Below are 27164 nucleotides of genomic sequence, written 5' to 3'. Positions count from 1 at the left end.
GGCACGGCAAAACCTCAGCTCATGAATATTAAGTAGGTCCTGGTGACGTTGCACGGTATTTTTTCCCGATCCCAGAAAAGTGTCTCGTTGTATTGATCGACAGAGAACACAGCCAATCACAAGGCTTGGTCCCGCCTCCAAAAACACAACAACCAATCGGATTGCACACAGCCGTTCAGACATACTGTATCTATTATTTTTCGAGTGTGATTATGCCAAAAAAAATATGAGCAAATGCACTTCTTATTTCTTTATTTACAGTGTAATTCAACTACGTATTGTTGAAGTTTATGACTAAACTGGGCCACAATCGTAGAGTTTTTGTATTAATTTAAAACTGTTTATGAGTGAAAAAGCGATTAAAAAAAATTAATCAAATAGGTATCCGTTAATATTTTTAAATTTATAACTATTGTTCGTACTATTACATTGATATAATTATATTACTGTAACTGTAGTTGTATCATTACTGGTAAATCTTTGTTTTTCAAACATTTTTAATTAATGTATTTAGACATTTTATACCTTTGTGAATATTTTGGCAAGTCTTTGTAATTTTTAGTGAGTATCTTGACCAGGGCTTTTGTCTTTCTGCTGATGTTGGTCAGTTTTTAAGGGATATATAATATCTAGGGTCGCCACAACAACTGAGCACACAGTAATAAGAACACTAAACTGTAAAGCCTCTTAATAACGCAAATATTTTCAACATTCATCTACTACAGACATTTTGTTTAATCATTTTAAACAATGGCATGTTTCTTAATGAACTACAAATCCCACGTTTGCCCGTATCCAGGAAGTAGATCCCGTTGCTAAGCAAACTTATCCTCTTGCTGTCCAGTTAGGCAGAAGATAAATGCTATACACTGAATATCACGTTAATTGGGCTCAAAAGGTAAGAAAATAATTAAACTCTATGAAATACAATGCTAATATATTGTATGCTATTTCAACAGTTTACTTGGGACTCCAAAACTGTTAACATTTATTCAGGGCAGATACAATAAAGGTTACAGATGTTGAGTGAATCGTCGATAAAGAGGAGATCAGGCTCAGCTCTGTCCATTGTGACTGAGTTCAGTGGATCTGGTTTATTAAACCCCAAACCTGATCCTGATCCTGAAGAAGTCTCTCACCTCACAAACTGGTACGAGCTCGATGAGGAGAATACACATCAAACATGTGCAGTGTGAAAACATTATATTATTTCTGAAATAAAGAGCAACAGGAGTGGAAAAACGGAGGTTTAGACTAATTATTTTTTCAGAAAATGATTTCTGGATCAGATGATTTACAGGAAGTCACTTCACTGGAGATGTGTGTTGACACGCGACAGCAAACTCTGGACAACTTCGGTCAGATTTCTTACAATGATTCAGTTTATATTTACTTTGGTAATAAGTATTTTGGGGAGCCAAATGTTTACTTGTTGACTTTCACCTTGTGAGAAACGGTAATGGTCCAGATGTGCTTTGAAGTGACTGCGATGTAGTTTGGATTATGACTGAGAGAGTAAGAATAAATACAACACCGTCTGACAAATCTGATGAACATGTGTGTTTTTGTCGTCTTGTCTGACAGGAATCTACTTGCCCAAACTTACACAGCTGAAAATGAACAGTTTGATCTCATCTGTGCGGTAAGACCTTCATTTGTGCATAAAGGAATCGTTCACCCAAAAATGTGTGATCATTTGATGTTGATTGAAAATATTTAATCATTTACTCATTCTAAACCCTGTATGACTTTCTTTTGTGGACCACAACAGGAGATATTTGGCAGATGCCCTTTTTTCGTACAATGAAAACAGTCAGCTCACCTTGGCTACTGCAATTTCCTTCACTGTATTTACAATAAAACGAAATATGATATCAAACACCACTGCCTCTTTTCATTTAGATATATTAATAGAATAAAGAGCAAAGATTACCTGTTAGATTTACCCAAAATGAATTATATCTTATGTTTAACAACTACAGAGACATCAGAGCCAGCGGCAAATGTCAGAAGGACTAGCCGAGTTGAGGCCGCTCTCATTGGGAAACATGAGCACCGAGCGCCCACTGATCGCTCATGTCTCTGAAATCGGCGAAGCACATTTTTAAATAGGCGCTGTCCTTATAAATAAACCGCAGATGTGAGTTTTAATAAATAAATGGTGGTTGAAATACAATGCTGTGTGAACTCAACCAATCAGCATGTTCAACGCCCAAGTCCCGCCCCCGAAAGTTCCTTTGAAGAAGTACTACTAGGATCTTCTGAGGGGCAAATTTTTTACCCGGAACTTTATTTAGATCCTGGTTCCTGCGGTGGAAACACACCCGAGGTCCCTAGTCCCTTGGGAAAGTTCCTGTGGTGGCTTTTTGATATCAAGATTAAACAACATAAACACCATAAATGTAGTCCATACAAATAAAAGCCAAAGTATGCAGGTGCCAACATGAACAGCTTGTGTTACAGGCCTCATTCTCAAAAACCAAACAAATCGAATTTATAAAGGAAAACAGAACCCATAAATTTCACAGAAGATAAACATGCATGAGATATAATAATATAGACTGAGAAAGTGAATCAGATATAGCTGCTGCTGGAGAGAAAGGCGATGATGGCTTATTATTCTCAGTATTTCCTCAGGGATCTGGGAACCGGCCTTTCCCACCTGCAGGTCTTATGTCTGGCTCGATGTGGTCTGACCGACCTGGAGGGGATTTCTGCTCTTTCCTCCTTAAAGGTATCAAACATCATTCAGAGGCAAAGGCTTACAGAGACTGATCTGATGAAACTCTTTTTGTTTTTCTAATGAGGAAGTATTTTAATAGGAGAAACAGGTTACACTATTACTTATCTTAAACTACATTATATTTGTTCTTTAAGCCACTAAATAAAGCGAATGCAAAATTCCGGGAATTTTCAAGGCTGGAAACTTTCCATGGGAATTAACTGGAATTATTGGGAATAAACTGGGAAGTTGCCAAATTGCAGGTTAGCCTATAACAGGGAACCTAAATGCAATCGAGAAAAATATCTTGCGGCATAATCTTGGTTAAAACAACCTGATTTAATGCAATTTCAGTTGAATTTCTACCCTGCATATTTCTCAATCACATGTGCCGATAATTTCTTGAATCCTGCACACAAAATAATTTCCAAAAATGTCCATCTTGGTGAGTAGTCATCTAAATTTCATAAATATTACATACATTTATGTTTCAAACTTTCTTGTGCTGTGTGTAAGATATTGTGCACCAAAACTGTACCATTGTAAAAACAAATGCACTAACTGAGCAAACATTTACCTGAGATAATTAAAAAAAAGACATTCTCCTCCTCCCTTAGTCACTTAAGAGGGGAATTCCCCCCCATTTTCCAGGCTCTGACTATCACAAAGATATTGAAGCCACAGTTCTGCATTTGAACCCGAAGACTACATCCATTCAAGTAAGTTTTTATATTACTTTGGTAAAAACATTTGATCTAGATTATTAAAGTTTAACTAGCAAATACAAAATTGTGTTTATACAGTAGCTAGCTAGGCAGTAAATCAAATATGTTAAATGTAAGCTAGTTTATGAGGCTAGATATCATGTGCTAGCTGTGATGCTCTTTCTTCTACATTTTGCTAGCCAGTGTTCTGTTATCATACAGAAGTACAGTAGGTTAAATTGTTCAAAGAAGTCTCTGATGCTCATCAAGCCTGCATTTCATTTATTTGATCAAAAACAATCAAAACAAATATTGTGAAATATTACTACAATTTAAAATAACGTTTTTCTGTTTTAATATACTTTAAAATGTAATGTATTTCTGTGATGCAAAGCTGAATTTTCATCAGCCAATACTCCAGTCTTCAGTGTCGCATAGTCCTTCAGAAATCATTCTAATATGCTGATTTATTATCAATATTGGAAACAGTTGTCAGTTTTTTTCTTTTTTTTTTCTTTTTTAAAAAAGAAATTAATGCTTTTATAAAATGTTATTAATTGAAACATAATAAGAGGGATCATGAAAATTGCATGTTTTAATTTTTTTTTATTTAATAATGTCCTGAATAAGATATTTAATTTTTATAAATTCAGTTATTATTTTGTTTTGTGGAGTATATGTAAACATTTGTTATGTGAAATGGCTAATTCAGGACCGTACTAAAAAAAAACAAAAAAAACATGCAATTTGCAAGGGGTGTGTAAACTTATGAGCACAACTGTATGCATTGCATAAGTGTTTTTAAAATCTTTTTTCTAATCTTATTCTACAGAGCAATGCCACATCTAATGTGTGGATACATTTCATCTCAGCCAATGTGGAAGGAAAGGCTGTGTACAGTTGCAAATACTGTACAAAGACCTATGTTAAGAATGCCACAAAGATGCAGCAGCATATAGCCAAGTGGCCAAAGTTTTCGCGGAGCTCAAAACAAGCAACCCCAGACAAGAGTTCATCTGCTTCCATTCGATGTGAAAATGATTCAGATTCAGAAACCCTCTCGACAGCTCATGGTCACTCTGGAATAAGAGGATTTTTTGACTCAATGGATGAACGTAGCCAGAGAAATGCTGATGAATGTTTTGCTCGAGCAATGTATGCAACTGGCTCACCTCTGATGCTCACAGCCAGTGTCTATTGGAAGAGATTCCTGAATGTTCTTCGCCCCGCATACACGCCTCCCACCAGACATGCTTTATCTACTCATTTGCTGGATAGAGAGTTCAACAGAGTGCAAGCGAAGGTCAAGCAAACCATTGACAAAGCAGACTGCATTTCCATCATCTCTGATGGGTGGTCAAATGTCCAAGGAAGTATCAACTACATTGTCACCACCCCTCAACCGGTATTCTATAAGAGCACAGACACAAAGCACAACAGACACACAGGCCGCTACATCGCTGATGAGCTGAAAGCAGTCATCAATGATCTTGGACCTGAGAAGGTTTGTGCACTTGTAACTGACAACGCTGCAAACATGAAGGTTGCTTGGGCACACGTGAAGGAGACCTACCCTCACATAACAACAATTGGCTGTGCTGCCCACGCTCTTAATCTTCTCCTTAAGGACATCATGGCACTGAATACAATGAACACATTTTACAAGACAGCGAAGCAAGTAGTGAAATATTTGAAGGGCAAACAGGGTAGCCTCAGCAATCTACCTCTCTAAGCAAAAATAAAAAAACAAGAGCACCACACTGAAGCTCCCCAGCATCACTCGATGGGGTGGGGTTGTCTTCATGTACGACAGTCTGCTAGACAGGAAGGAGTCTTTGCAAGAGATGGCTATATCCCAGACTGCACCAAGTGCCATCAAGAGAATCCTGTTAGATGTTATGTTCTGGGAAAGAGTGACTAGCTGCCTGAGTATCCTCAAACCAATAGCAGCAGCTATTGCCAATATACACACTCACTCACACACGCACACTCACTCGCACACACTCACTCGCACACACACTCACTCACTCTCACACTCACTCGCGCGCACACACACACACACACACACTCACTCTCTCTCTCTCTCTCTCTCTCTCTCTCTCTCTCTCTCACACACACACTCTCTCTCACACAGACACTTCCTGTTAAAGTCTGTTTTTCTCCTGACAGAAGTCTGTTGGTTTTGGAGAAGGAGCGGCAGCCGCAGGTGATGAGGATCCACCACAGCGATGATGATGAAGATGAAGGCAGTCATAGTTTCAGCAGTGATGACATCACTAGAGATACAAGCTCTCCTGATTGGTCGGTTCAGTCTCCCTCAGCAGGTGCGTCAGGTTCTCTCTCTCATATGTAAACGATGTTCACGAGTCTCTTCATGTTTCTTTGCTTCTTTCTGGCAGAATCTGCAGAGATGCTGAGACTCAGCTCTTCATCAGGCTGCTCCATGTCTCCGTCTCCTCCACCCAGAGCAGCAGCGCCCCTGCAGGCCGGAGGATCACACAGCTCCGCCACCGGAGACTCAGAGCTCATCACGCAGACAGCAGTAAAGAGGAGACTCGTGAGAGCATTATGACTGTAAGACCTCAGGCTCCTCAAATCCTCCACAAACCTCACAGACCCTCCTCCAGTCCTGTGACCTCCACTCTTAGAGCGCACTGGTGTGTCCCATCATTCCTGTCAAATCTGATTTTATTACTTTAACAAACACATTTCTGACTACAGTATGTTCTCCTGATTCAGGTCAGAAGCTGCTGGGAATCATCGAGACGTCCAACATAAACCAGTAATACACTCTGAAAAACTGATACTCAGACATCCACAAACAGCCAGAGCTGCACTGCAGAGACTCCCAGACCGGAAACACCCGTCTGAAGTGATGCATTGTGGGTCAGATTAGATCATAGATCTTCACTGCAGGTCTGCACACTTTCAGAAGCAGTCTAAAGTTGTTACTGAATCACTAGGGGGTGCCGTCTGCATTTTGATACCTGCTGCTTGTCTCTGCTTTGTTTCAGAAGTATCCCAGCTTTGATTGACAGGAGAGGCTCAGTCGTGTTTGTGCACAGATGTCATGTGATCACTGATGCAGACTGGCTCTCCAGCAGCACAGCTTCATCTCTGGCGGATCGTGAACATGTCTGCTCTTGCAGGTTCAGAGTTTGCAGACGCAGGTGCAGGACTGTTATTCCACGCGTCCACAGATGACCGTCAGATAACAGAGTCGTTCTGACAAACACTGCAGCATTGATCTCTGCAAAATCTCCACAGGCTCCCAGTCTTTATCCAGTTTGGACAGAATTTTGTATGAAGATTTTTTTGTGCACATCCAGATTTATGTTGTCAATATTTGGAAAATGGAGGATGAAAAATTGTTAATAAAGGCAAATAGCGAATGAAAAAATGAATATATATAACATCCTATATTATAATAAAGAACAAATGTACATTTAAATGTTTGTGGCCAGTAAGATAAAAAAAAAATCTGTTCAGCAAGGATGCATAATAAAATCAAATAAATATGTATACTATCAAATGTAAATAATAAAAGTTAAAATTTATGTTACATGTATAAACTCCTCACTCTGTGACTGGATTCAAGACTTCCTCACCGGCAGACCTCAAGTGGTGAAAGTTGGCCAGTTCACCTCAAACTTCATCACCCTGAACGTAGGAGCCCCACAGGGCTGTGTCCTGAGTCCCCTGCTCTACTCTCTCTACACGCATGACTGCGTGTCCTCTCACAGCTCCACATCTATTGTCAAATTCGCTGATGATACTGTGGTTCTGGGCCTCATCTCCAACAACGATGAGACCGCATACTTGGATGAGGTAGAGAGACTCACATCATGGTGCCAGGACAACTGTCTCTCTCTGAATGTGAGCAAAACTAAAGAGCTGATCATGGACTTTAGGAAGAGACAGCAGCAGTCCTACTCTCCTCTTATGATCAGTGGGACCCCTGTGGAGAGGGTGAGTAGCTTCAAGTACCTCGGCGTAAACATCTCCGAGAACCTGACTTGGACTACACACATCCAAACACAGGTTAAGAAAGCCAGGCAAAGACTGTACCATCTGCGACAGCTGAGGAAATTCAGGGTCTCACCAGCAATCCTGAAAACTTTCTATTCAGGGGCCATAGAAAGTGTATTGACTCAGTGCATCTCAGTGTGTATGGAAACAGCTCCAATCAGGACTGCAAAGCACTACAGAGAGTTGTGCGCTTAGCTGAGCGCATCTCAGGGTCTGCTCTCCCCTCTCTGCAGGACATCTACCTCAAACGCTGCAAAAATAGAGCTGTCAAAATAATCAAGGACTCTAATCACCCTGGTAACCGTCTTTTCACTTTGCTTCCATCTGGTAAGCGCTTCCGTAGCCTGATGACAAAAACTGAGAGACTTAGGAGGAGCTTCTTCCCCCAGGCCATCAGGCTCCTAAACTCTAACTCTGTGTCATAACATCGCTTGACTCCATGTAAATATCACCATATCAATAAGCTATTCATAATTTTTCTCTACCTCATATTGCTGCTATTTAAATACCCTGAACAACTTTTTTGCACATTCTTTTGCACATTCCTCTTTATTACTAAGTCAACAACATACTGACCTGCACATTTATATTTATACTTTTTATGTTTTATTTTATTTTATTCTTTTATTTTTAATGTTTGTATTCTATATAATTGCACTGTCCTTGGAGCGGTCCATGGCTTACATTTCACTGCTGGTTGTACTCTGTATAATTGTGTATGTGACAAATAAAAATCTTGAATTTGTAATCCATGCAATCCTTGTAATTCATACAATTGAATGTGCTTGTTTCTGATCGATAAACTCAAAGCTGTGGTTTTATCCTCAAAGCTCTGCTGCATGTCAAGATGAGTGGCTTCAGGCCATTTCCACCGCAATCGACGATTACACCAAGAAAGAGACCACATTCACCCCAGTTAGAAACCCTGAGATGGTAAACCATCTGATTGAAATGACCTGTAACTGAGTTTAAATCATAAACTTCATCATCATAATGCTTCATGTGTGCAATTTTGTTATCAACTTGCAATATTTTCCAGGCAACCCAAGACAGCGGGGCCCAGCTGGGATCCAAAGCCCCGATATGGATCACAGACCTGAGGGCCACTATGTGCATGATCTGCACCTGTGAGTTCACCCTCACCTGGAGACGCCACCATTGCAGAGCCTGCGGGAAGGTGAGATGATTTCCCTTAACAAACATCCACACCTGATATTAACGCCCATCATGAGTAATCTGATCACAAGGAGGAAAACCAGTGTAAAACATGTCCAATATGTGATCCAATCACTTAAACCTCTTTCCGAGGTCTAAATTTTTGAGTGAATTATGAGTGAGTGAATAATGACAGCATTTTTGGATAAAATGTTCATTTATTACCAGGTGTAAACAACAATCTATCTCAGGACAGGTTAAATCTGCGACAGATGTTGATACCAGATACAAGTATAATACAGTGCTTCAGGAATGAGTCCTAAAACCCAGAAACGAATTAGGATTTTTGAACTTCTGGTTCATCGTCGTGAAGTCAATAGGTTTTTTAAATGGGTTTTTGGTTAAATGCCTGAAATAAGATCTGTGGTGAACACAATCTCAAGATATTGTAATGTTTTATTCTACAACATGCATGTTGGGGGTACCGCATTACAAAGTAACGTGTTACGTAATCAGATGACTTTTTCAAGTTAGTAAAGTAATGCATTACTTTTAAATTTACAATGAAATATTTGAGTTACTTTTTCAAATAAGTAATGCAAGTTACTTTTGTTTTCCCATTTATAGGTGCTTCCTTCAGCTTGAGGCTTATTAATTTCACTTTTGGTGTGAAAGGGCCTTTACAGTTGCCAAAAATATAAAACAAATAAGCAAGCCCAGGTGACAAAAAGTAACGCAAAAGTAACATTATGCATTACTTTACATAAAAAGTAACTAAGTAACAGTTACTTTTTAATAGAGTAAGACAATATTGTAATGCGTTATTTTTAAAAGTAACTTTCCCCAAAATGGGGCCGCAAAGGCTGTGCTACTTACAGTTTGCGTGAATATAAACACAACAAGTCCATTTTAACTCAAACTTTCCAACTTGTAGATTTTAAATAAAGATTGAAAGAGTTGCTTAGTAATGGTAACGTTGAAGTTGTACGATCGTGGTGTTTGTTTGTAGTCTAACTTAAGCTTATTTCTTCTGCTGATTGTATTTAGGCAACAAAAATTTTTTTGAGTTGTGCTAATTTGTGAAGATTATCGTATATTAGCAAAACGTGTAAGAATCATAAACTTTTGTTGGTCACACGGCAATTATCCAAAAGGCAATGGAAAATGGAATTGGCTTTTTGTTGAGGGAAACATTGTATGATAATGCTAGCAACATGCTAATACATATAGCAATGTGTTATAACATGCTACCAACAAAAACAAGATGACTCATGCTAGCAACATGCAAAAAACGTGTTAACATGATCTAGAAACATGCTAAAACATATGCAACATACTAGGAACGGCTAAAAACATGCTCGCAACATGTTAGAACATAACAACTTCTAGATACATGCTAACAACAAGCTAAAATATGCTATGTTAAAACATGCTAAAAGTATGCTAGTAATACTTAGATGTTACTTTATGTTCCAGCATCTATCTATCTATCTATCTATCTATCTATCTATCTATCTATCTATCTATCTATCTATCTATCTATCTATCTATCTATCTATCTATCTAGATGTAAGTATCTATCTATCTATCTATCTATCTATCTATCTATCTATCTATCTATCTATCTAGATGTAAGTATCTATCTATCTATCTATCTATCTATCTATCTATCTATCTAGATGTAAGTATCTATCTATCTATCTATCTATCTATCTATCTATCTATCTATCTATCTATCTATCTATCTATCTATCTATCTATCTATCTATCTATCTATCTAGATGTAAGTATCTATCTATCTATCTATCTATCTATCTATCTATCTATCTATCTATCTATCTAGATGTAAGTATCTATCTATCTATCTATCTATCTATCTATCTATCTATCTATCTATCTATCTATCTAGATGTAAGTATCTATCTATCTATCTATCTATCTATCTATCTATCTATCTATCTATCTCTCTATCTATCTATCTATCTATCTATCTATCTATCTATCTATCTATCTAGATGTAAGTATCTATCTATCTATCTATCTATCTATCTATCTATCTATCAAACTATTATCTATTAAGAAAATATTTAAGGATCGTAAGGAATTAATAAGTAATTAATACTATTTCACTTTATAGACACTCTAGTTGACACTTTAAGTATCAATAAGTTTAAACTATTGTGTAAAAGTTTTCAAAACCATTTGAAACCAGCATCAACTTGAAATTTTCAAAATATTTTATCTTTTAATTTCCACATGCACTAGATTTCTTTCAGTCTGTCTGTCAGCTAGTAATTGTTCACTGCATGATATTTGCGTGTGCTTATGCATGCATTCTTTTCTCTTGGCATGTAGGTTGTGTGTCAGGCCTGTTCAACTAACAAACAGCCACTGAAATATCTGAAGAATCACCTTGCGCAAGTTTGTGATCTCTGCTTCTCCGCTTTGCAGCAAAATAGTTCAGGTTCATGACACAAACACACTCACACAGAAACTGTCTGCTTGAAGCCTCTACCTATATATTTGTATTGATTTGTAATAAGAGTGTGTGTTTATGTGTGTGTGATTACTAATATTAGGTGACCAAGTACCCAGTAACCTACTGGCAAGTCGCCCGGTGCCTTTCCCTTCAGAAAGCAGAAGAAACTGCAGCAGCCCTTAAAGAGGTGATGATCCAAAGAACTGTCTTTCATATGCCAGTCAAAGCTGACTGAATCTAATCTAATGTCATAAAGCCAGATTCAGGCTTACAGTCTGTTAAGGGTTGTCTTGATCCTCTTGTACAGTTAATCAGACTATCTAAAAGACGTGTAATATGTGATGTATCTGTAATGTTAGTATTTTTAGTAGGGTTTGTTTTATCAATGCAAACATTGTCTTTTTACAAGCATTTATGGCAGATGAAAAATGCACTCTGACCAATGTATAATTACATTTTTGTGGTTCCTGAAGCATCTGAAAACCTTGTTTAACGAGGGGCGTTTTCTCTGAGACGAGACAGCAGGCAGAACAAAATTCTCCAAAAATTTGGATGAGGAAAAAAATAGACACAATAATATATGAAGAAACTTCAAATCCAGAGATTAGTTCTCACTCAAAAACAATCATTGTTTTTGTGGAAGGCATTGACACTTTCATTCAACGCCGAATTAAATTTATCAAAAATGACAATAAAACATTTATAACCAGTGTTATATTATAACCAGTCCAAAAATGAAATGTTAAATAGCACAAATATCCTTTCTGTACTTGAATCCCATTTTATTATCCAATGTCTTTGCTGCTGACCTTCGATGATTAAATTCAACTATACTATTTAAATGAAGTAAATAGTGTCCATCTTTAGTTTCATGCAGATTTTGAGGTCAGTTTGAAATGATCAGGAGGTAAATGCTGCTCGTATTGCTGGAGCTGCTGGTGTTTCGGAGTGATAGTGACTGGGTGGGTCTAGTTTCTAAACAGAAATAGCCATTGATGTGTAAACGAGGGCAATCGTGTGTTAATGTGTTCGGGTTTCTGTCATCAAACACACAGCACATGAGAGAGCAGTTCTTCAGTTGAGTTTCAATAGATGCTATTTTAGAACTTTTTGTTCTCATTTGGTTATTCATTAAATGAGCATTTTATTTTTAATTGTATTTTTTATTTTGTGCAGTGCAAATTATGCAGTGATATTTCTGGTTAAAACCACACATTTTAGTATTTATCAGTATTATTTATATGTAACCAAGCAGCTCGTTGCATTTGATAAATATATTTTATACACTATTCTATATCCAGGACGTAGCAGCTTTGGAAAGTCAACCTTTTCTGGGATTTTCTGTCCGGACAGAGACACCAGAATCATCCTTGCATTTTAAACGTTATCACAAAGACACTCTGTACTACATCTTCAGAGCAAGTGACAGCCAGATCTGTGACAGGTGAGGGTAATATAAAAGACATTTGAAACACTCCATGTTTTTCATATTTTTGCCATTTTAAATGTGGCAATCATTTTTCTCCTAGATGGATTGAAGTGATCCAGGAAGCCACGGTTCTCTAACCCTCTTTCCTCAACCTGTGACTTTTCCAGATCAGACCATCATGCAAAAGACAGACACATGCATTAAACCTGATTCAAATTAAGGCACAACACATTTGCATGTGCAGTTGCTACTATGAAGTGGTGCTTAAATTGTTGCGAAATTAATGTTTTTAGTTATGAAACACTTCTCTTTAACATATCTGATAATGCATTTGCATAACTTTCTTTTATACTGTTATATTTATGCTTTATGGCAAATGCACTGTAACCAGTCAGTTGCATTTAATAAATGTATTTTTTATACAATTTCATCTCAATATGTTGTCATTTTAGAATGAACAGTCAAACCAAACTGAGACATATTATACCCCAAAATTCTTAATGCAGTGGTTTACCGGTAAAATTGCTAAAAAATGAGACCAAAAATTATTCAGACACTTTAAGTGTTTTTTTCTTTAATTGCGAATGTGACCTTTTTATTTATTTTTATTTATTTATTTATTTAGTCATTTAGCAGACGCTTTTATCCAAAGCGACTTACAAATGAGGACATAAGAAGCAATCAAAACCAACAAAAGAGCAACAACGTGCAAGTGCTATTACAAGTCTTGGTTAGCCTAACGCAGTACAGATAATTATTATTATTATTGTTGTTATTTTTTAATAAAAAGACATAGATAAAATACAATTAGAATAGATAGTGCTAGAGTTAGAGGGTCAAGTAAAGATGGAACAGATGAGTTTTTAGCCGTTTCTTGAAGATGGGTAAGGATTCGGCTGCTCGGATCGAGTTGGGCAGGTCATTCCACCAGATGGGAACAGTTAATGAAAAAGTCCTTGAAAGTGTTTTTCTGTGTTTTTGGGATGGTACAATAATTCGTTGTTCACTTGAAGAACGCAAGCTTCTAGAAGCTTTTTTTACACCACAGACTGAACAAAATTAAGCATTTCTTGGTAATTGTTTGAGCTAAACTGGTATTTTCCAATTGTGTACTTCCACCAGCTGTAAATTCATTACATACCTTTCTATCAAAGTTATCTGACATTATCAAGATGCATTTGTTCTGACAGTTTAACTCATGTTTTATTACAAATGTTGAAGGTGTCTGAATGAATTTTGGTTGTTTCAAAAATATGTGACCCTGGAGCACAAACCCAGTCTTGAGTCGCTGGGGTATATTTGTAGCAATAGCCAAAAATACATTGCATGGGTCAAAATGATAAATTTTTCTTATATGCCAAAAATCATTAGGATATTAAGATATTTTGTAAATTTCCTACCGTAAATATATTTACGGTAGCATTGCTAAGAACTTCATTTGGACAACTTTAAAGGTGATTTTCTCAGTATTTAGATTTTTTTTTGGCACCCTCAGATTCCAGAATTTCAAATAGTTGTATCCAAATATTGTCCTATCCTAACAAAAAACTAAAAAAAAATAGAAAAATTGACACTTATGACTGGTTTTGTGGTCCAGGGTCACATATATTTTAACTATTTATCATTGTCACCTATCAGTAGAGTTAGGGTTTGTAATACTATGGTAATACTATGGTAATACTATGGTAATACCTCCAGCAGGACAGGTAGGGGGTGAGACTGATCTCGACGGGGTCAGGGGTTACACTGCCTACGTCACAAACTCCTAAGATGGCGTTTTGATGACGACGGGAGAAGTGAGGACCCCTGCCCTTGTTTAAAAGGTATTTGAAAATACAATGTGTTTGTTGTCTTATATAAATATGATATCGGCGCGTTGTTGAACTGAGATACTGGTGGTGAGTATTATAACAACAGCGACGGCTTTAAAAGCGATCCGCTTACCTAACCCACTGCAAGGTATCATTTCCTGTTGTTTTTATTTTAAATTGTTCATTGTTTAGCCTCTTAGCAGACATCCTTACCGTCGGATTCAGGAGTATAAAACAATAAATTGGCCATTTACACGCGTCCGCGATTATAAAGACAGATACGTGTATATTTACGCTTGTTCATAGTACGGGCTGTTTTCGACGGGAAAATGTTGGTTTTTATTTTGATAACATTTTGAAATGAAACCAAAACACGTTTTTAAAACGCGTGTCGTTTCGCAATTTTGATCAAAGACCAGCCCTAATTAATTAGCACATGCGCATTGTGTCTCTTAAACTGTTCATCTGTAACTCCTAGTCTTTATTTGTTCTACATTGTTATTGTTTGAGGCTCAGCAAAACACGACAAGAAACGGCAAAACGGCCGATGGTTGTTATTTTACTGTAATTTTGACTATGCCTATGTCTTTAAAACCGGAGCCTCTGCTGAAATGCTGTGGTTTCTGCTGTTTTTACCAATAAAATCATCATAAACTCTAGTGTGTAAGCTTCATTTGGTTTCATTGTAAATTTTTTCAAAACCACAATAGCGTGCAAAAGTAAAAATCACCTTCATTGTTTGTTATTCATGGAGATTTTTTCACTCCCAAATTACTCATTGTATGTAAAAAGTGCTGGGCAGCAACTGATCACAGGTAATCTGGATTACATAATCAGATTGCAAAAAGTAAGTATATTACATGCGCGGTCAGATTACAGTTACTTTTTTATTATTCACACAATGGGAGTATATTATTCTTTACTTTTTAAATTTTCCTTAAAATCCTACTTTATCATACAATTAAGCTATTCACAAATGTTGTGTAAATAAATTTTCAAATCATGCTTCTGAATTTGACGAGGAAAGCACATCTCAAGATAGTAGACCATGTATGAAACAAATAATGATGCAAGTCAGTAAACACACTGAAACACTGTCTTCATATCCAGTGACCTTTAGTAACTATGGATTGTAGAAGTCAGGACAAAAATATTTATTTGACTTTGGGTATGTCATTGTTTTCTTATTTCTTAATGTTTGTCATAATGTGTTCAAGTGTTTAAATTAGTTTTATTTTACATTTTCATTATTAAATTATTAGCTTTTTGTCTATTCACAAGACCACTGCAGTTCTTACATCAAGCCCAGCTTGTTTTGTTTGTATTTCTTGGATTGTATTTATAGCAAAAAATGCTGTATATTTTCTTTCTTTGCTTTTTTTATATCAATATGGTAAATTTAAAACACATTGGGGGAAAAGCCGTAATCTAATTTGTCAGAATACATTATCTAAATTGAGTGACCTGGATTATGTTACTAATCTATACTACAATTAGTATGCTAAAATAGTAGGCTAAATACTTTGCCGTCAACTTTTATGCTTAAAATCAGTGACTAAATGTCAATACATTTCTGTTGAACTGTAAGTACACACAGTCATGTTCATTTTTAAGTTGTCAAATACTTTTTTGCTTCAAATCAATATTTGAGTACTGATGTATTATAGAACTCAATAGAAATCACTTTTGAACTCAGTTGACTTTATAACATTGAAACAATTATTTATTGATTGTGACTTTATATTTATGACATATGACGACTGCAAGAAATCTAAGCACATTGTCAGTAAAAACATTGGTATAAAGGTTTTTGCCCCCCACCCCACTGGTCATCCCTGTTTTTTGTTTGTTTGTTTAAAACAATGCAGATATTAGAGATTATCCTTGAGGGTTTGTGTCACATCAAAATAACATCTAGCCGTCCTTTCTTACAGTGACATCAATGCAAAACATCAAGGGTAGGCGATGGAGCTCCCAAACTACGCCAGTCAACTGCTTCTCCAGCTCAATCAGCAGCGCTCCAAGGGCTTCCTGTGCGATGTCATTATCATGGTTGAAAACACGCTCTTCCGGGCCCACAAAAGTGTTCTCGCCGCCACCAGCCAATACTTCAAGTCCCTTGTCCTTCACGATAACCTCATCCACCTCGACCCTGACATGGTGGATCCAGTTGTTTTCCAGCAAATTCTGGATTTCATTTACACCGGCAAGTTGGCAGATGAGACCTTTGAGGGTGTGGATTTAAGCTCTCTGCTCACCACAGCTAACTTTCTCCAGCTCAATGACCTCGCAAACCTGTGCTCCAGTAAGATCAACCAAAATGTGTCCCTCAATAGCGTGGCTCGTGGAAGCTCCAAATCTTCAGTTCGCCTGTATGAAGACCACTCATCAGACACTGAAACGTACATGTGTATGACGCCTCCCAAAAAACGGCATAATGCTGCAAGTAGATGCATTTCGAGAAAAAAGCAGGAATTGGGGTTGGATTTGTCTAAGAAAAATTCAAATTCTGAGACAACAGTTAACAGCGAAGTTTTTCTATCTAGACCCATCTCCAACAATATGCAGCTGGGAATAAATGGAAAGTGTATTCCAAAGGAAGAGAAGTGGATAATTCCTTTGGACGGAGCTCAGGAAAGAAAAAGAGAGGGATCCCGAAGAAAATCTAAGGTCAATGGTTACATTCCTCTTAGCAGGGCTGGTAGTCAATTAAGCCAGAATCAGACCTTCACTTTACAGTTGTCTGTAAAGAAAGAGAAAGCAATTGGAGGGAAAACGGATGAAATTGATGGCCAAAAATCAAACAATGGCACCACCAATTTTGTTTATCAAAAGGAGACCTTTCTCAAAGAAGCTGAAGGGGACAACCCGTATGTTTGTATACCATGCGAAAAGGGGTTTCCCTCCTCGGAGAGTCTTAAATCCCATGTGGAAAGCCATTTGAATGAAGATCTGGATGTGAAGGTTGAGGATGAGGAGGAAGAGGAACGTGACGGAGACGCTGGAGTCACCAGAGTCTCGTCAGAAGCTCCCGAAAGCCTGGATCAAAGTCCGTTAAAGTCCCTCAAAGATGTCGATACCGTGCGTCCCTTCCCTTGCAACATTTGCGGCAAGATGTTCACGCAGCGTGGCACTATGACCCGCCACATGCGCAGCCACCTCGGTCTAAAGCCATTTGCGTGTGAGGAGTGTGGCATGCGCTTTACCAGGCAGTACCGCCTCACTGAGCACATGCGTGTCCATTCAGGGGAGAAACCGTATGAGTGCCAGGTCTGTGGTGGAAAATTTACGCAACAGAGAAACCTCATTAGTCATATGCGGATGCATACCTCAGTATCTTAAAACAGGTCAAAGAGCCCTAAACTAGGAAAACACAGATACCCACAATTCTCCATAGTGCTTTGGTTTGGATTGGGTTCTTTTAACTAGGGTTCAGTTTTCCAACAAGTTCTCCAGAACACTACAAAGATTCCTCTAGATCATCTTTACAGGGGTTTCCTCTTTGAGCTAGGGTGTAGTTTCACCCACAAATCTTCTACGATTCTGGAAACATCTAGGTTAAAAAGGAAACCTCTGTAGTGTAATCTACAACACGTGTCAAACTCTGGTCCTGGAGGGCCACTGTCCTGCAGAGTGTAGCTTCAAAACACCTGCCTGGAAGTTTCGAGTAATCCCGAAGACCTTGATTAGCTGGTTCGGGTGTGTTTAATTAGGGTTGGAGCTAAACTGTGCAGGACAGTTGACCTCCAGGAGCTGAATTTGACAGCCCTGATCTAGGGAAGTGGTTCTCAAACCTGTCCTGGGGACCCCCACCCACCACATATTTTGTATGCCTCTCTCATAGGCCACACCCATTTCAAGTCTTGCAGACTCTACTAATGAGCTGATGAGTTGAATCAGGTGTGTTAAATGAGGGAGACATACAAAATATGCTGTGGTTGGGGGTTCCCAGGACAGGTTTGGGAACCACTGATCTAGGGTACTATTTTAGAAACACATCCTACAAAGATTCCTCTAGATTTTTTCCAGAGTAATTTATGGTTCCGTTTGGGCCACACCTCTAGAATGCTACAAAAATCCACAAGATCTTCTCTACAGCAATTCCTTTTTTTTTTTTTTTTTTTTTACAAATCTAGCATTCACTTTCACAAGATTCTTCTAGCTCAATATGGAAGTCTCTGAAGATCTAGAGCAGTAGATGATCTGAAGATCTCTTCTCAATTGTTTTCTGGGGATTCTACACCATTTCAAAGTCTTGATGTCTCGTCTGATGAGTTGAATTAGGTGTGTTAGATGAGGAGGACATCCAAAATGCACAGTGGTGGACAGGTTTGAGAAGCACTGATTAAGATCAGGGGTAGCCAACCTTGCACCTGGAAGGCTACCTTCCTGCAGGCTTCAGTTCCAAACTGCTCCAACACACTTGAAACAACTTGACTAGCTGGTTCAGGTGTGTTTGGTTAGGGTTGGAGGATGGTATCCCAGGGTCACTCAAATCCAGACCTGGAGGCCCTGTAGGGTTTTGCTCAAACACTGATCAAACTCACCTACCTGTAACTCTGCAGACCTTGATTAGATTCTTCAGGTGTCTTTGATTAGGGTTGGAGCTAAACTTTAAAATAAATAAATAAAACATAATCGGCCTGATTTGCGGAACCCTGATCTATAATTAGAATTCTAGAATTAGAATGAAGAGGATTTGTGGCTAAAATTAAAGCCTAAATTTTCTATTCTAGAGATATACCTTGGCTACAAAACCTCTAGAATTCTGTCTTCTTCGGACACTCTTATCTTTTGAGCAAATATAGGATTCAGTTTGGATCACAAGTCATTTAGAATTCAATGAATAATCCTCTCCAAAACGAAACCCTAGATGATCTCAAAAAAGGAAGCCTCTATAGTCTATTCTAGGGTCCATGTTTGGTTACAGTTCCTCTAGAGAAGATCTAAGTGAATCTTTATATTATTCTAAAGACTTTACCTTTTAAGGTAATCTAGAATTCCCTTTGCATCACATTTAGAATTCTACCAAAAATGATCTAGATCTTCTCCATACTGATTTTGTACTGATTTCCTAATTTAGGATACATTTTCATTCACAAATTCTCCAAAGATTCCTCTAGTTCAAAAGGAAACGTCTGTAGAGAAGATCCAAAGCTTCCTATTTGTGGCATTCTTTCAAAACTAGATCATTTCAAACCTTGTATACCTTGTTGTTTAATCTAGGGTTCAGAAGAGTTTCTCTACAGAGTTGACTTTTTTAGCTAATCTAGAGTTCAGTTTCCACAGCAAATCCTCTAGAATGCTATAAAGAATTATATAGATCTCTGTAGAAGAATGGCGATGCCATTCCTGTTAAGCATAAAAATGCCAACTTCAGCCAATACCTGCTGTTATACCTCTTTCTTCATACCTTCTTATTCTTGTGCATGAATTGTTTGTTATTGTTAGTGTGTAGCCAAAAAAAAAATCTAGTTTATCCACTTAGCAATGTAGTTTAATCGATTAAAATGAAAAATACCTCAAATAGCTAGTAATCCTCTCAGAATTGAAACAGCCGAATGTTCCTGGTGATACCGGTTATTTTACAGCAGTGACTTGCGATACCTCTCGAATGTAATTTAGGAGTCATGATAGAGTTTATGCTTCAGAAACAGACCGCTGTAATAAAGCTATCTGGGTTGTTTACTTGAATACACAAACTTGCTACCTCAGATTAAACCAAACCCTCTGATTAGCCCGTATGAGATTAAGAATACATATTAGAGAAGAGAAACTACACAGTGTCTTCCATATTACAGTCACTCTTGTCCAGTTCAATTAATGAGCTTAAACTGACATTCATTCAGAACAGAGGAAAACACACTGCCTGTGTTAATATACACTTTTCAGGGGGTCAGGTAATACTTCACTGTAGGGTTGCAATCTGTGCTAGTGAAGTAGTATTGCTTGAGCAATTAGGGTGTTTTGATGTACAGTTCCAAAGAAATATTGAATGTTGAAATGCTTAAGAAATACTGTAAAACTATAACCAAATCTATATTCTTGCTAAATATTTAAATCTAATTTATGCTTCTTTCAATTCAGGTTTATATTAAGTCTTTTTTCAGGGTTTTCCTTTGGGTTTTTTCTTTTCAATGCTTGAACCAATGGCTTAATTTATACAGCATGTTGTCCATATTTTCTTGTGGCATGTGCATTATTCTTATGAATTTAAAAAAAGTTAGGTTTAGCAGATTGCATTCATGCATTTAGTGTTGAAACGAGACCAAAAGCGTAAAATCAATACCTACTGTAAATATCTTTGGATATCTTGACATGTTGTTATTATTATCAGCTGATATATTACTGCAACTTTTACTTATTCAGAGATGAAATCATTTTCTTATTGTGTTTTAATTTCTCTACACCATGTTTGTTTTAAACTACCTCTGGTTGGGTATTTTGTATGTTGTACATGGGTTTTCATCATTTTTAAATAATTCCTAATTTCGAGGTTGTATTCATTTGTTTTGTAGCTGCTTGCTTGATCTAGTAATATCAAAAGAGGTACTTTAAATAATAGATCAACTAGCCTAAGAACTGATTTGCTGAATTGACTTTTCAGGCACTCTTTGATCATTTTGTGCTTGCTTTTTCTCTATTTTTTGCTTTATATTGCGATGATTGTCTGACACTCTGTAAATCAATAGGGTTCTAGAATATTCAGGAACTTTTTAATACATAATGGGACTTGAAACTGAACTTCAAAACTGTGACAACACTTTCATTTGCATCCTCTGCAAACCTCAGGGAACATTTTAGGGACGCGTCCCAGTTAACGTTTTGAACCATAAAGCGCCATTAACCAATGTTTTTTTTAATTATTATTTAGATTTGTTTCAATATTCTCCACAACTGACACAATGCGCCTTCAGGGGGTTCGGCAGCTCTTTGCATTTGCAGTACAGGTTTGTGTGTGTTTACATGTATGGTTTTGATGTGGTTTTCAAATGCTTTTGAAATGTCAAGTACTTTGTTCTGAAATGATGATGCTGAAGTATTTGCAACCTGTTTATGAAAACCAAAGCACATTTTCACTGTTTGAAGAATTTAAGGTCCTATTGTATATAACATTGTTCTCAGTTATGACATGAAATAAAATTAAATGCTGATCAAATAACTACACGTTTCCATTTGCATTTTATTTACTTTATTGACCAAAAAAAGCTTCTGAAGTATACTAACAATTTCATATGTATAATAAAGATTATGGCCCTGCTTAAAAACAATTATGATATTTTAACTACATAATGTTTGGCTCTTTTTAATGCATTCATAATATAAATGTTAAAACACTACTTAAAATTGAAATGATTTTTGTAAATCCAGTAATCAAATATAATTACAGCCACCTTACTAGTGACTGGTCTTTGTGTGAATATCAACAAAATTGGAAGACTTTCTGAATATAAGAGGTATACTTGGGAAAATGTAAAAAAATAAAAAAGTATGGTTATACTTTATTTCGATTAGTCCACTTTCGACCTTCTATTAACTATAAGTAACTTTGTAACTACATGTCAACTAATTCTCATTAATTTGCAACTAAATGTCTACTAACTCTCAGGGTAGGTTTAGGGTTAGTAGAATAAGTTGACATATATACTTACAAAGTTTATTATAGTATGTTGTGGACCCATCGAAATAAGGTGTTAGAAGATATTAAGCAGAGAGTCTACTAATACTCTAATGACTGCTAATTGATATGTAGTTGCAAAGTTAATTACTGTTAGTAGAATAGCTAAAGTGGACTATCGAAATAAAGTGTTACCAAACGTATTAGGGAGAATCAATTAATTATGAATAATTGATTGCTATTGTGTGAATATGTAATCATGCAATCAATAAAAAAGTAGCTGTAGTCTGATTACAAGTATTTTAAAATGTAGCTAATATAATTGCATACAAATACAATTACAAGTACTTATTTTTTGGAATCTGATCATGTAATCAGTTACTACACAAGGCACAACGATCAGTCAACTTTCAATCAGTTTCAAAAGACAAAAATCGCACAAATGCTGATATTCAGAGGAAATGGCAAAATAGAGTCGACGTTCATCAAAAGTGCTGAGATGAGATTTTGTGCCATTTATAGTAAAAAAAAAAAAGTGTGTGGGTCATCTTGCCTCATCTTACCCAACTTCTGTTTGAAATGTTCATCATCACAAACTGCATACCATACTATTTTAAACAATAGTATGCAGTATATACTGCACAGACTGCAGAACACTGTTCTCAGAAAAAGGTAGCCTGCAAAAGGGGCAGAATCTTTTCAAAAGGCACTAATATGTACCATTTTAGTACTAATATGTAAATATGTACCTTTAAGGTACTAAAATTCATCCTTTAGGGGTGAATAAGATACAAATGTGTACCTAAAGATAAAGGGTCCCGTCCCAGTGACAGCTTTTGTACCTTTTTTCTGAGAGTGTAGCTACAGTGTTTTCATATGTTGTCCAGTAGGTGGAGGCACGAATCCACACAACTAGGTGAAAGCGATCGCCATTATTCACTTTGTGAGCAGCTTTGTGAGATTTAATTTGAGGGAACTTGAGCTTTGAGAATGGGGATTACTTCAGGCTTAGGTTTGGCCTATAGTTTTGTGATGTAGTGTTTGATATTTCATCAATGTTTCTTTGAATGCTTTCACTTTAAGCGTCATTTTGCAACCCAGTTAATAGTAGTGACAGCTATATAAGTTTTTTCTCTTTTTTATATGATTCCGGCAGTTTTTCTGTTGCACCGCAGCCTTCTTCTTCCATTAGACAACTACCTGTTACAGATCTGCATCCCCACACAAGCCTCTTGTCCTCTAGTCCTCTTGTCCTTAAGCTCCAGTGAACTCAAGATAAGGCCCAGTGTTTTCACATGTAAATGACGGCCGTATTGTTAGCACAGAGTGGCTCAGAGGGCTTCTGCGCTGTTATCTGATGGTGTGCAGGCTCGCGGTCCGGGACGGTGGCAGGCTCAGGTCGCTCAGAGAATAGCACAGCTGGCAGCGTCCCACGTGCGGCTCCTGAACACAGAGAGAGCAGACACTCTGAGCAGGGTGGGAACTCGCGCACTAAGACATCTACAAACAGAGAAATTCCCATTGTGGCATTATCAGAGAGCGGCCAGCTTGTGCTGCGCACACATAGACAACAAGTACACAGAGAAAGAAACATTCAGAGCAGCTGAATAAGAAGTCTTTGCTCACTTTGTTCTTGTTATCTCACTTTTGCATAGTGTTTGCATAGTTAATGTTTCGGTGAGCCACTTCGCTTTGCTTTCGTATTTTAACCTTTTAAACTTAAATTCAAATGGTTAAAGATGCCAGTTCACATATCTTGTTTTTTGTGGACATTTCTTGATCAACCAGAGGTCATTTTTTTAATGATACACAAAGTTTTTATTCCCTGGATTTTAAATAAACATACTGACGCATACTTAAAGACGGCAGAAATACATTTTCTGATCTGAAATATTGATCAAATATAAACAGCATAAAAGATGTGAAGGTTGACAAAATGGTAAATAAGTAAATAGATAAAACTAAAAGACTTTCAAATCACATGAGCCAATATTTTATTCACAATAGAACATAGAGAACATAACAAATGTTTATACACAAAATGAGCTCATTTCAAATTTGATGCCTGCTACAGGTCTCAAAAAAGTTGGCACGGGGGCAACAAAGGGCTGAAAAAGCAAGAAATTTTGAAAAGATTCAGCTGGGAGAACATCTAGCAACTAATTAAGTTAATTGACATCAGGTCTGTAACATGATTAGCTATAAAAGGGATGTCTTAGAGAGGCAGAATCTCTCAGAAGTAGGCTCTCCAATCTGTGAAAGAGTGCGTAAAAAGATTGTGGAATACTTTAAAAACAACGTTCCTCAACGTGAAATCGCAAAGGCTTTGCAAATCTCATCATCTACAGTGCATAACATCATTCAAAGATTCAGAGAAACTTGAGAAATCTCTGTGCGTAAGGGAAAAGGCTGAAGACCTTTGTTGGATGCCCGTGGTCTTCGGGCCCTCAGACGACACTGCCATCACTCATCTGCATGATTCTGTCATTGACATTACTAAATGGGCCCAGGAATACTTCCAGAAACCACTGTCGGTAAACGCAATCCGCCGTGCCATCTGCAGAAGCCAACTAAAACTCTATTATGCAAAAAGCTGAACATGGTTCAGAAGCGTCGTCGTGTCGTGTGGGCCAAGGCTTATTTAAAATGTTTTAAATGGAAAAGTAATACTGTTTTAAAGTGGAAAAGTGTTCTATGGTCAGACGAGTCCAAATTTCACATTCTGTTAGAAATCATGGATGCCGTGTCCTCCAGGCTAAAGAGGAGGGAGACCTTCCAGCATGTTATCAGTGTTCAGTTCAAAAGCCATCTCTGATGGTATGGGGGTGCATAAGTGAATACGGTATGGGCAGCTTGCATGTTTTGGAAGGCACTATGAATGCTGAAAGGTATATAAAGGTTTTAGAGCAACATATGCTGCCCTCCAGACAATGTGTATTTCAGCAGGACAATGCAAAACCACATACTGCAGATATTACAACAGCATGGCTTCATAGTAGAACAGTCTGGGTGCTGAATTGGCCTGCCTGCAGTCCAGATCTTTCACCATTTGGCGCATCATTAAACAAAAAATATGTCAAAGATGACCACAAACTCTTCAGCAGCTGGAAAACTATATCAGGCGAGAATGGGACCAAATTACAAAACACCAAAACTCCAGAAACTCATAACCTCAATGCCCAGATGTCTTCAAACTGTTTTGAAAAGAAGAGGAAATGCTACACCATGGTAAACATGCCCCCGTCCCAACTAATTTGAGACCTGTAGAATGCGTACAGCTTGAATTGAGCTCATTTTGTGCATAAAAACAGTTTAAACATTTGTTGTGTTATCTACTGTATGTTCTATTGTGAATAAAATATTGGGTCATGTGATTTGAAATTCTTTTAGTTTTCATTTTTATTCCAATTTAAAAAATGTCCCAACATTTTCGAAATTCGGGTTGTATGTTAAAATGGGTTAGATACCTTTAGGTTAGAATGAATATATTTTTTCCACATTCCAGGATCCGTGAAGTATATTTTACTGAAGAAATGGTTAGAGTAGAAAATAGTTCACCCAAAATTGAAAATGTCATCATTGAATTGAAATTACAATTGAAATTACATCACTTCCAATGGATCCTCTGCAGTGAATGGGTGCCGTCAGAATGAGAGTCCAAACATCTGATAAAAACATCACAATAATCCACAAGTAACCCACACCACTCCAGTCCATCAATTGACCTCTTGAGACTGCAAAAGCTAAGTGTTTGTAAGAAATGTTATTTTTTACAAGTCCAAAACAGCTCTAAACAAATATATGGGTGGATTTTGATGTGAGACAACAGAAGATGGACTTTTACACTGGATGAAGCGTTATTATGAATTATGTACTCATGTTTGGCTAGAAGGTTTAAGGTTAAAATACCTTAATGATGGATTTGTTTCTTGCAAACCCACATCTTTTCACTTCACTAGACAATATTTGATGGACTGGAGTTACTTGTGGATTATTGTGATGTTTTTATCAGCTGTTTGGACTCTCATTCTGACGGCACCCATTCACTGCAGAGGATCCATTGGTGAGCAAGTGATGTAATGCTACATTTCTCCAAATCTGATGAAGAAACAAACTCATCTACATCTTGAATGGCCTGAGGATGTGTAAATATTCAGTAAATGTTTGGGTGAACTCTTCCTTTAACAGTTTGAGGTGCCTAACATGAGCAAATAAATTAAATGTGTTGTACAATCAAGGCAGGTTGCGTCTCCTAAGTGTCCTGCAGTCGGGTATGTGTTTCTGTCCAGCGCATGTCAATTCTCAAACAGACAAAGGACTAGGGAATGTCACTTTCGTCCAGTACATTCCAGGTTGCAAGTTGGAAACGGACTGGAAAAGACAAAAATGATGCCGTAACGGGCACTCGCACAATAGAGGGCAGCGTAAGGGTCAATGAGGCTTATTGTAAAGCTCATTACAGGAGCCGACGTAATCTTGGCAGTAAAATCAAGACGTGTGTGTGGTCTTAAATGAGCAGCGTTACACTTTATCAAGGCCCTGTGCTTGTCTCCCGGTGATATACGAGTTTCTGTATCAGTAATAAATGTAATGTGCTGTGTGTGCATTCAATGAATACTCTTGTGTATGTGCTCGAGCTCACGAAGATGCATTTATCAAAAACAGCGCTTTATCAGCACACTGCTTTTGCCATGTCTGTTCGCTTATAAATATTCCTGCGGCCGGCCGGAGCGGAGCTGGGTCAGAAGCGCACAGCCACAAAAGAACACAGAGAAGAAAAGGTAGAAAGTGTAGCGGTTTTGGTTTTGAGTTGGGCTTTTGTTCGGGGCTCTACACCCTCCCCTTCAGCAGGACAACGGCGAGGAATGGAGGCCTATTCAGCGGAGGGAGTGGTGCTCCGAAAACACCCCTCGGCCCGGGACGGTCACCAGCTCCTCTCTGTGTTTGAGGCTGTCAAAGGGGCCGGAGGGATCCACCCCTGAACTCACACATCACTGTCTGCTCGGCGAGTGACTGACGTGACGTGACACGACTAGAAGACTCCCATTATAGCCAACAAAGCTGTGTACAAAAACAAACAAACAAACAAAAACCTTAAAAAGGACTGCTTTGGCATCTGCAGCAAAGTGGTATAAGCAAATATTGAACTTAAATATTAATTTAATTGATAGTTTATACTCTTTAGTCAGCAAAAGACCCTTTTAATAAAGCCTAACT

At 37.6% G+C, this 27164-nt stretch overlaps 2 protein-coding genes across 2 annotated transcripts; both read left to right on the top strand.

Moving 5' to 3' along the window:
* The first annotated feature begins 5479 nt into the window (after positions 1-5479).
* On the top strand, positions 5480-12941 carry LOC306868418 (uncharacterized protein). Its single transcript, XM_079414568.1, has 5 exons — positions 5480-5750; positions 5826-5983; positions 11190-11276; positions 12391-12533; positions 12619-12941. The coding sequence occupies exons 1-5, from the start codon at positions 5636-5638 to the stop codon at positions 12653-12655; spliced, it is 540 nt and encodes a 179-aa protein (XP_079270694.1). The 5' UTR covers positions 5480-5635; the 3' UTR covers positions 12656-12941.
* A 1320-nt stretch (positions 12942-14261) lies between these two features.
* LOC306868049 (hypermethylated in cancer 2 protein-like) lies at positions 14262-21485 on the top strand. The gene is made up of 2 exons (XM_079414037.1): positions 14262-14341; positions 16264-21485. Exon 2 carries the CDS (start codon positions 16295-16297, stop codon positions 17669-17671), a length of 1377 nt encoding a protein of 458 aa, XP_079270163.1. The 5' UTR covers positions 14262-14341; positions 16264-16294; the 3' UTR covers positions 17672-21485.
* Positions 21486-27164: the final 5679 nt, after the last annotated feature.

This window comes from Barbus barbus, assembly GCF_936440315.1.
Source record: "Barbus barbus genome assembly, chromosome: 50".
Lineage (NCBI taxonomy): Eukaryota > Metazoa > Chordata > Actinopteri > Cypriniformes > Cyprinidae > Barbus > Barbus barbus.
This window is presented reverse-complemented; position numbering and strand designations above follow the sequence as displayed.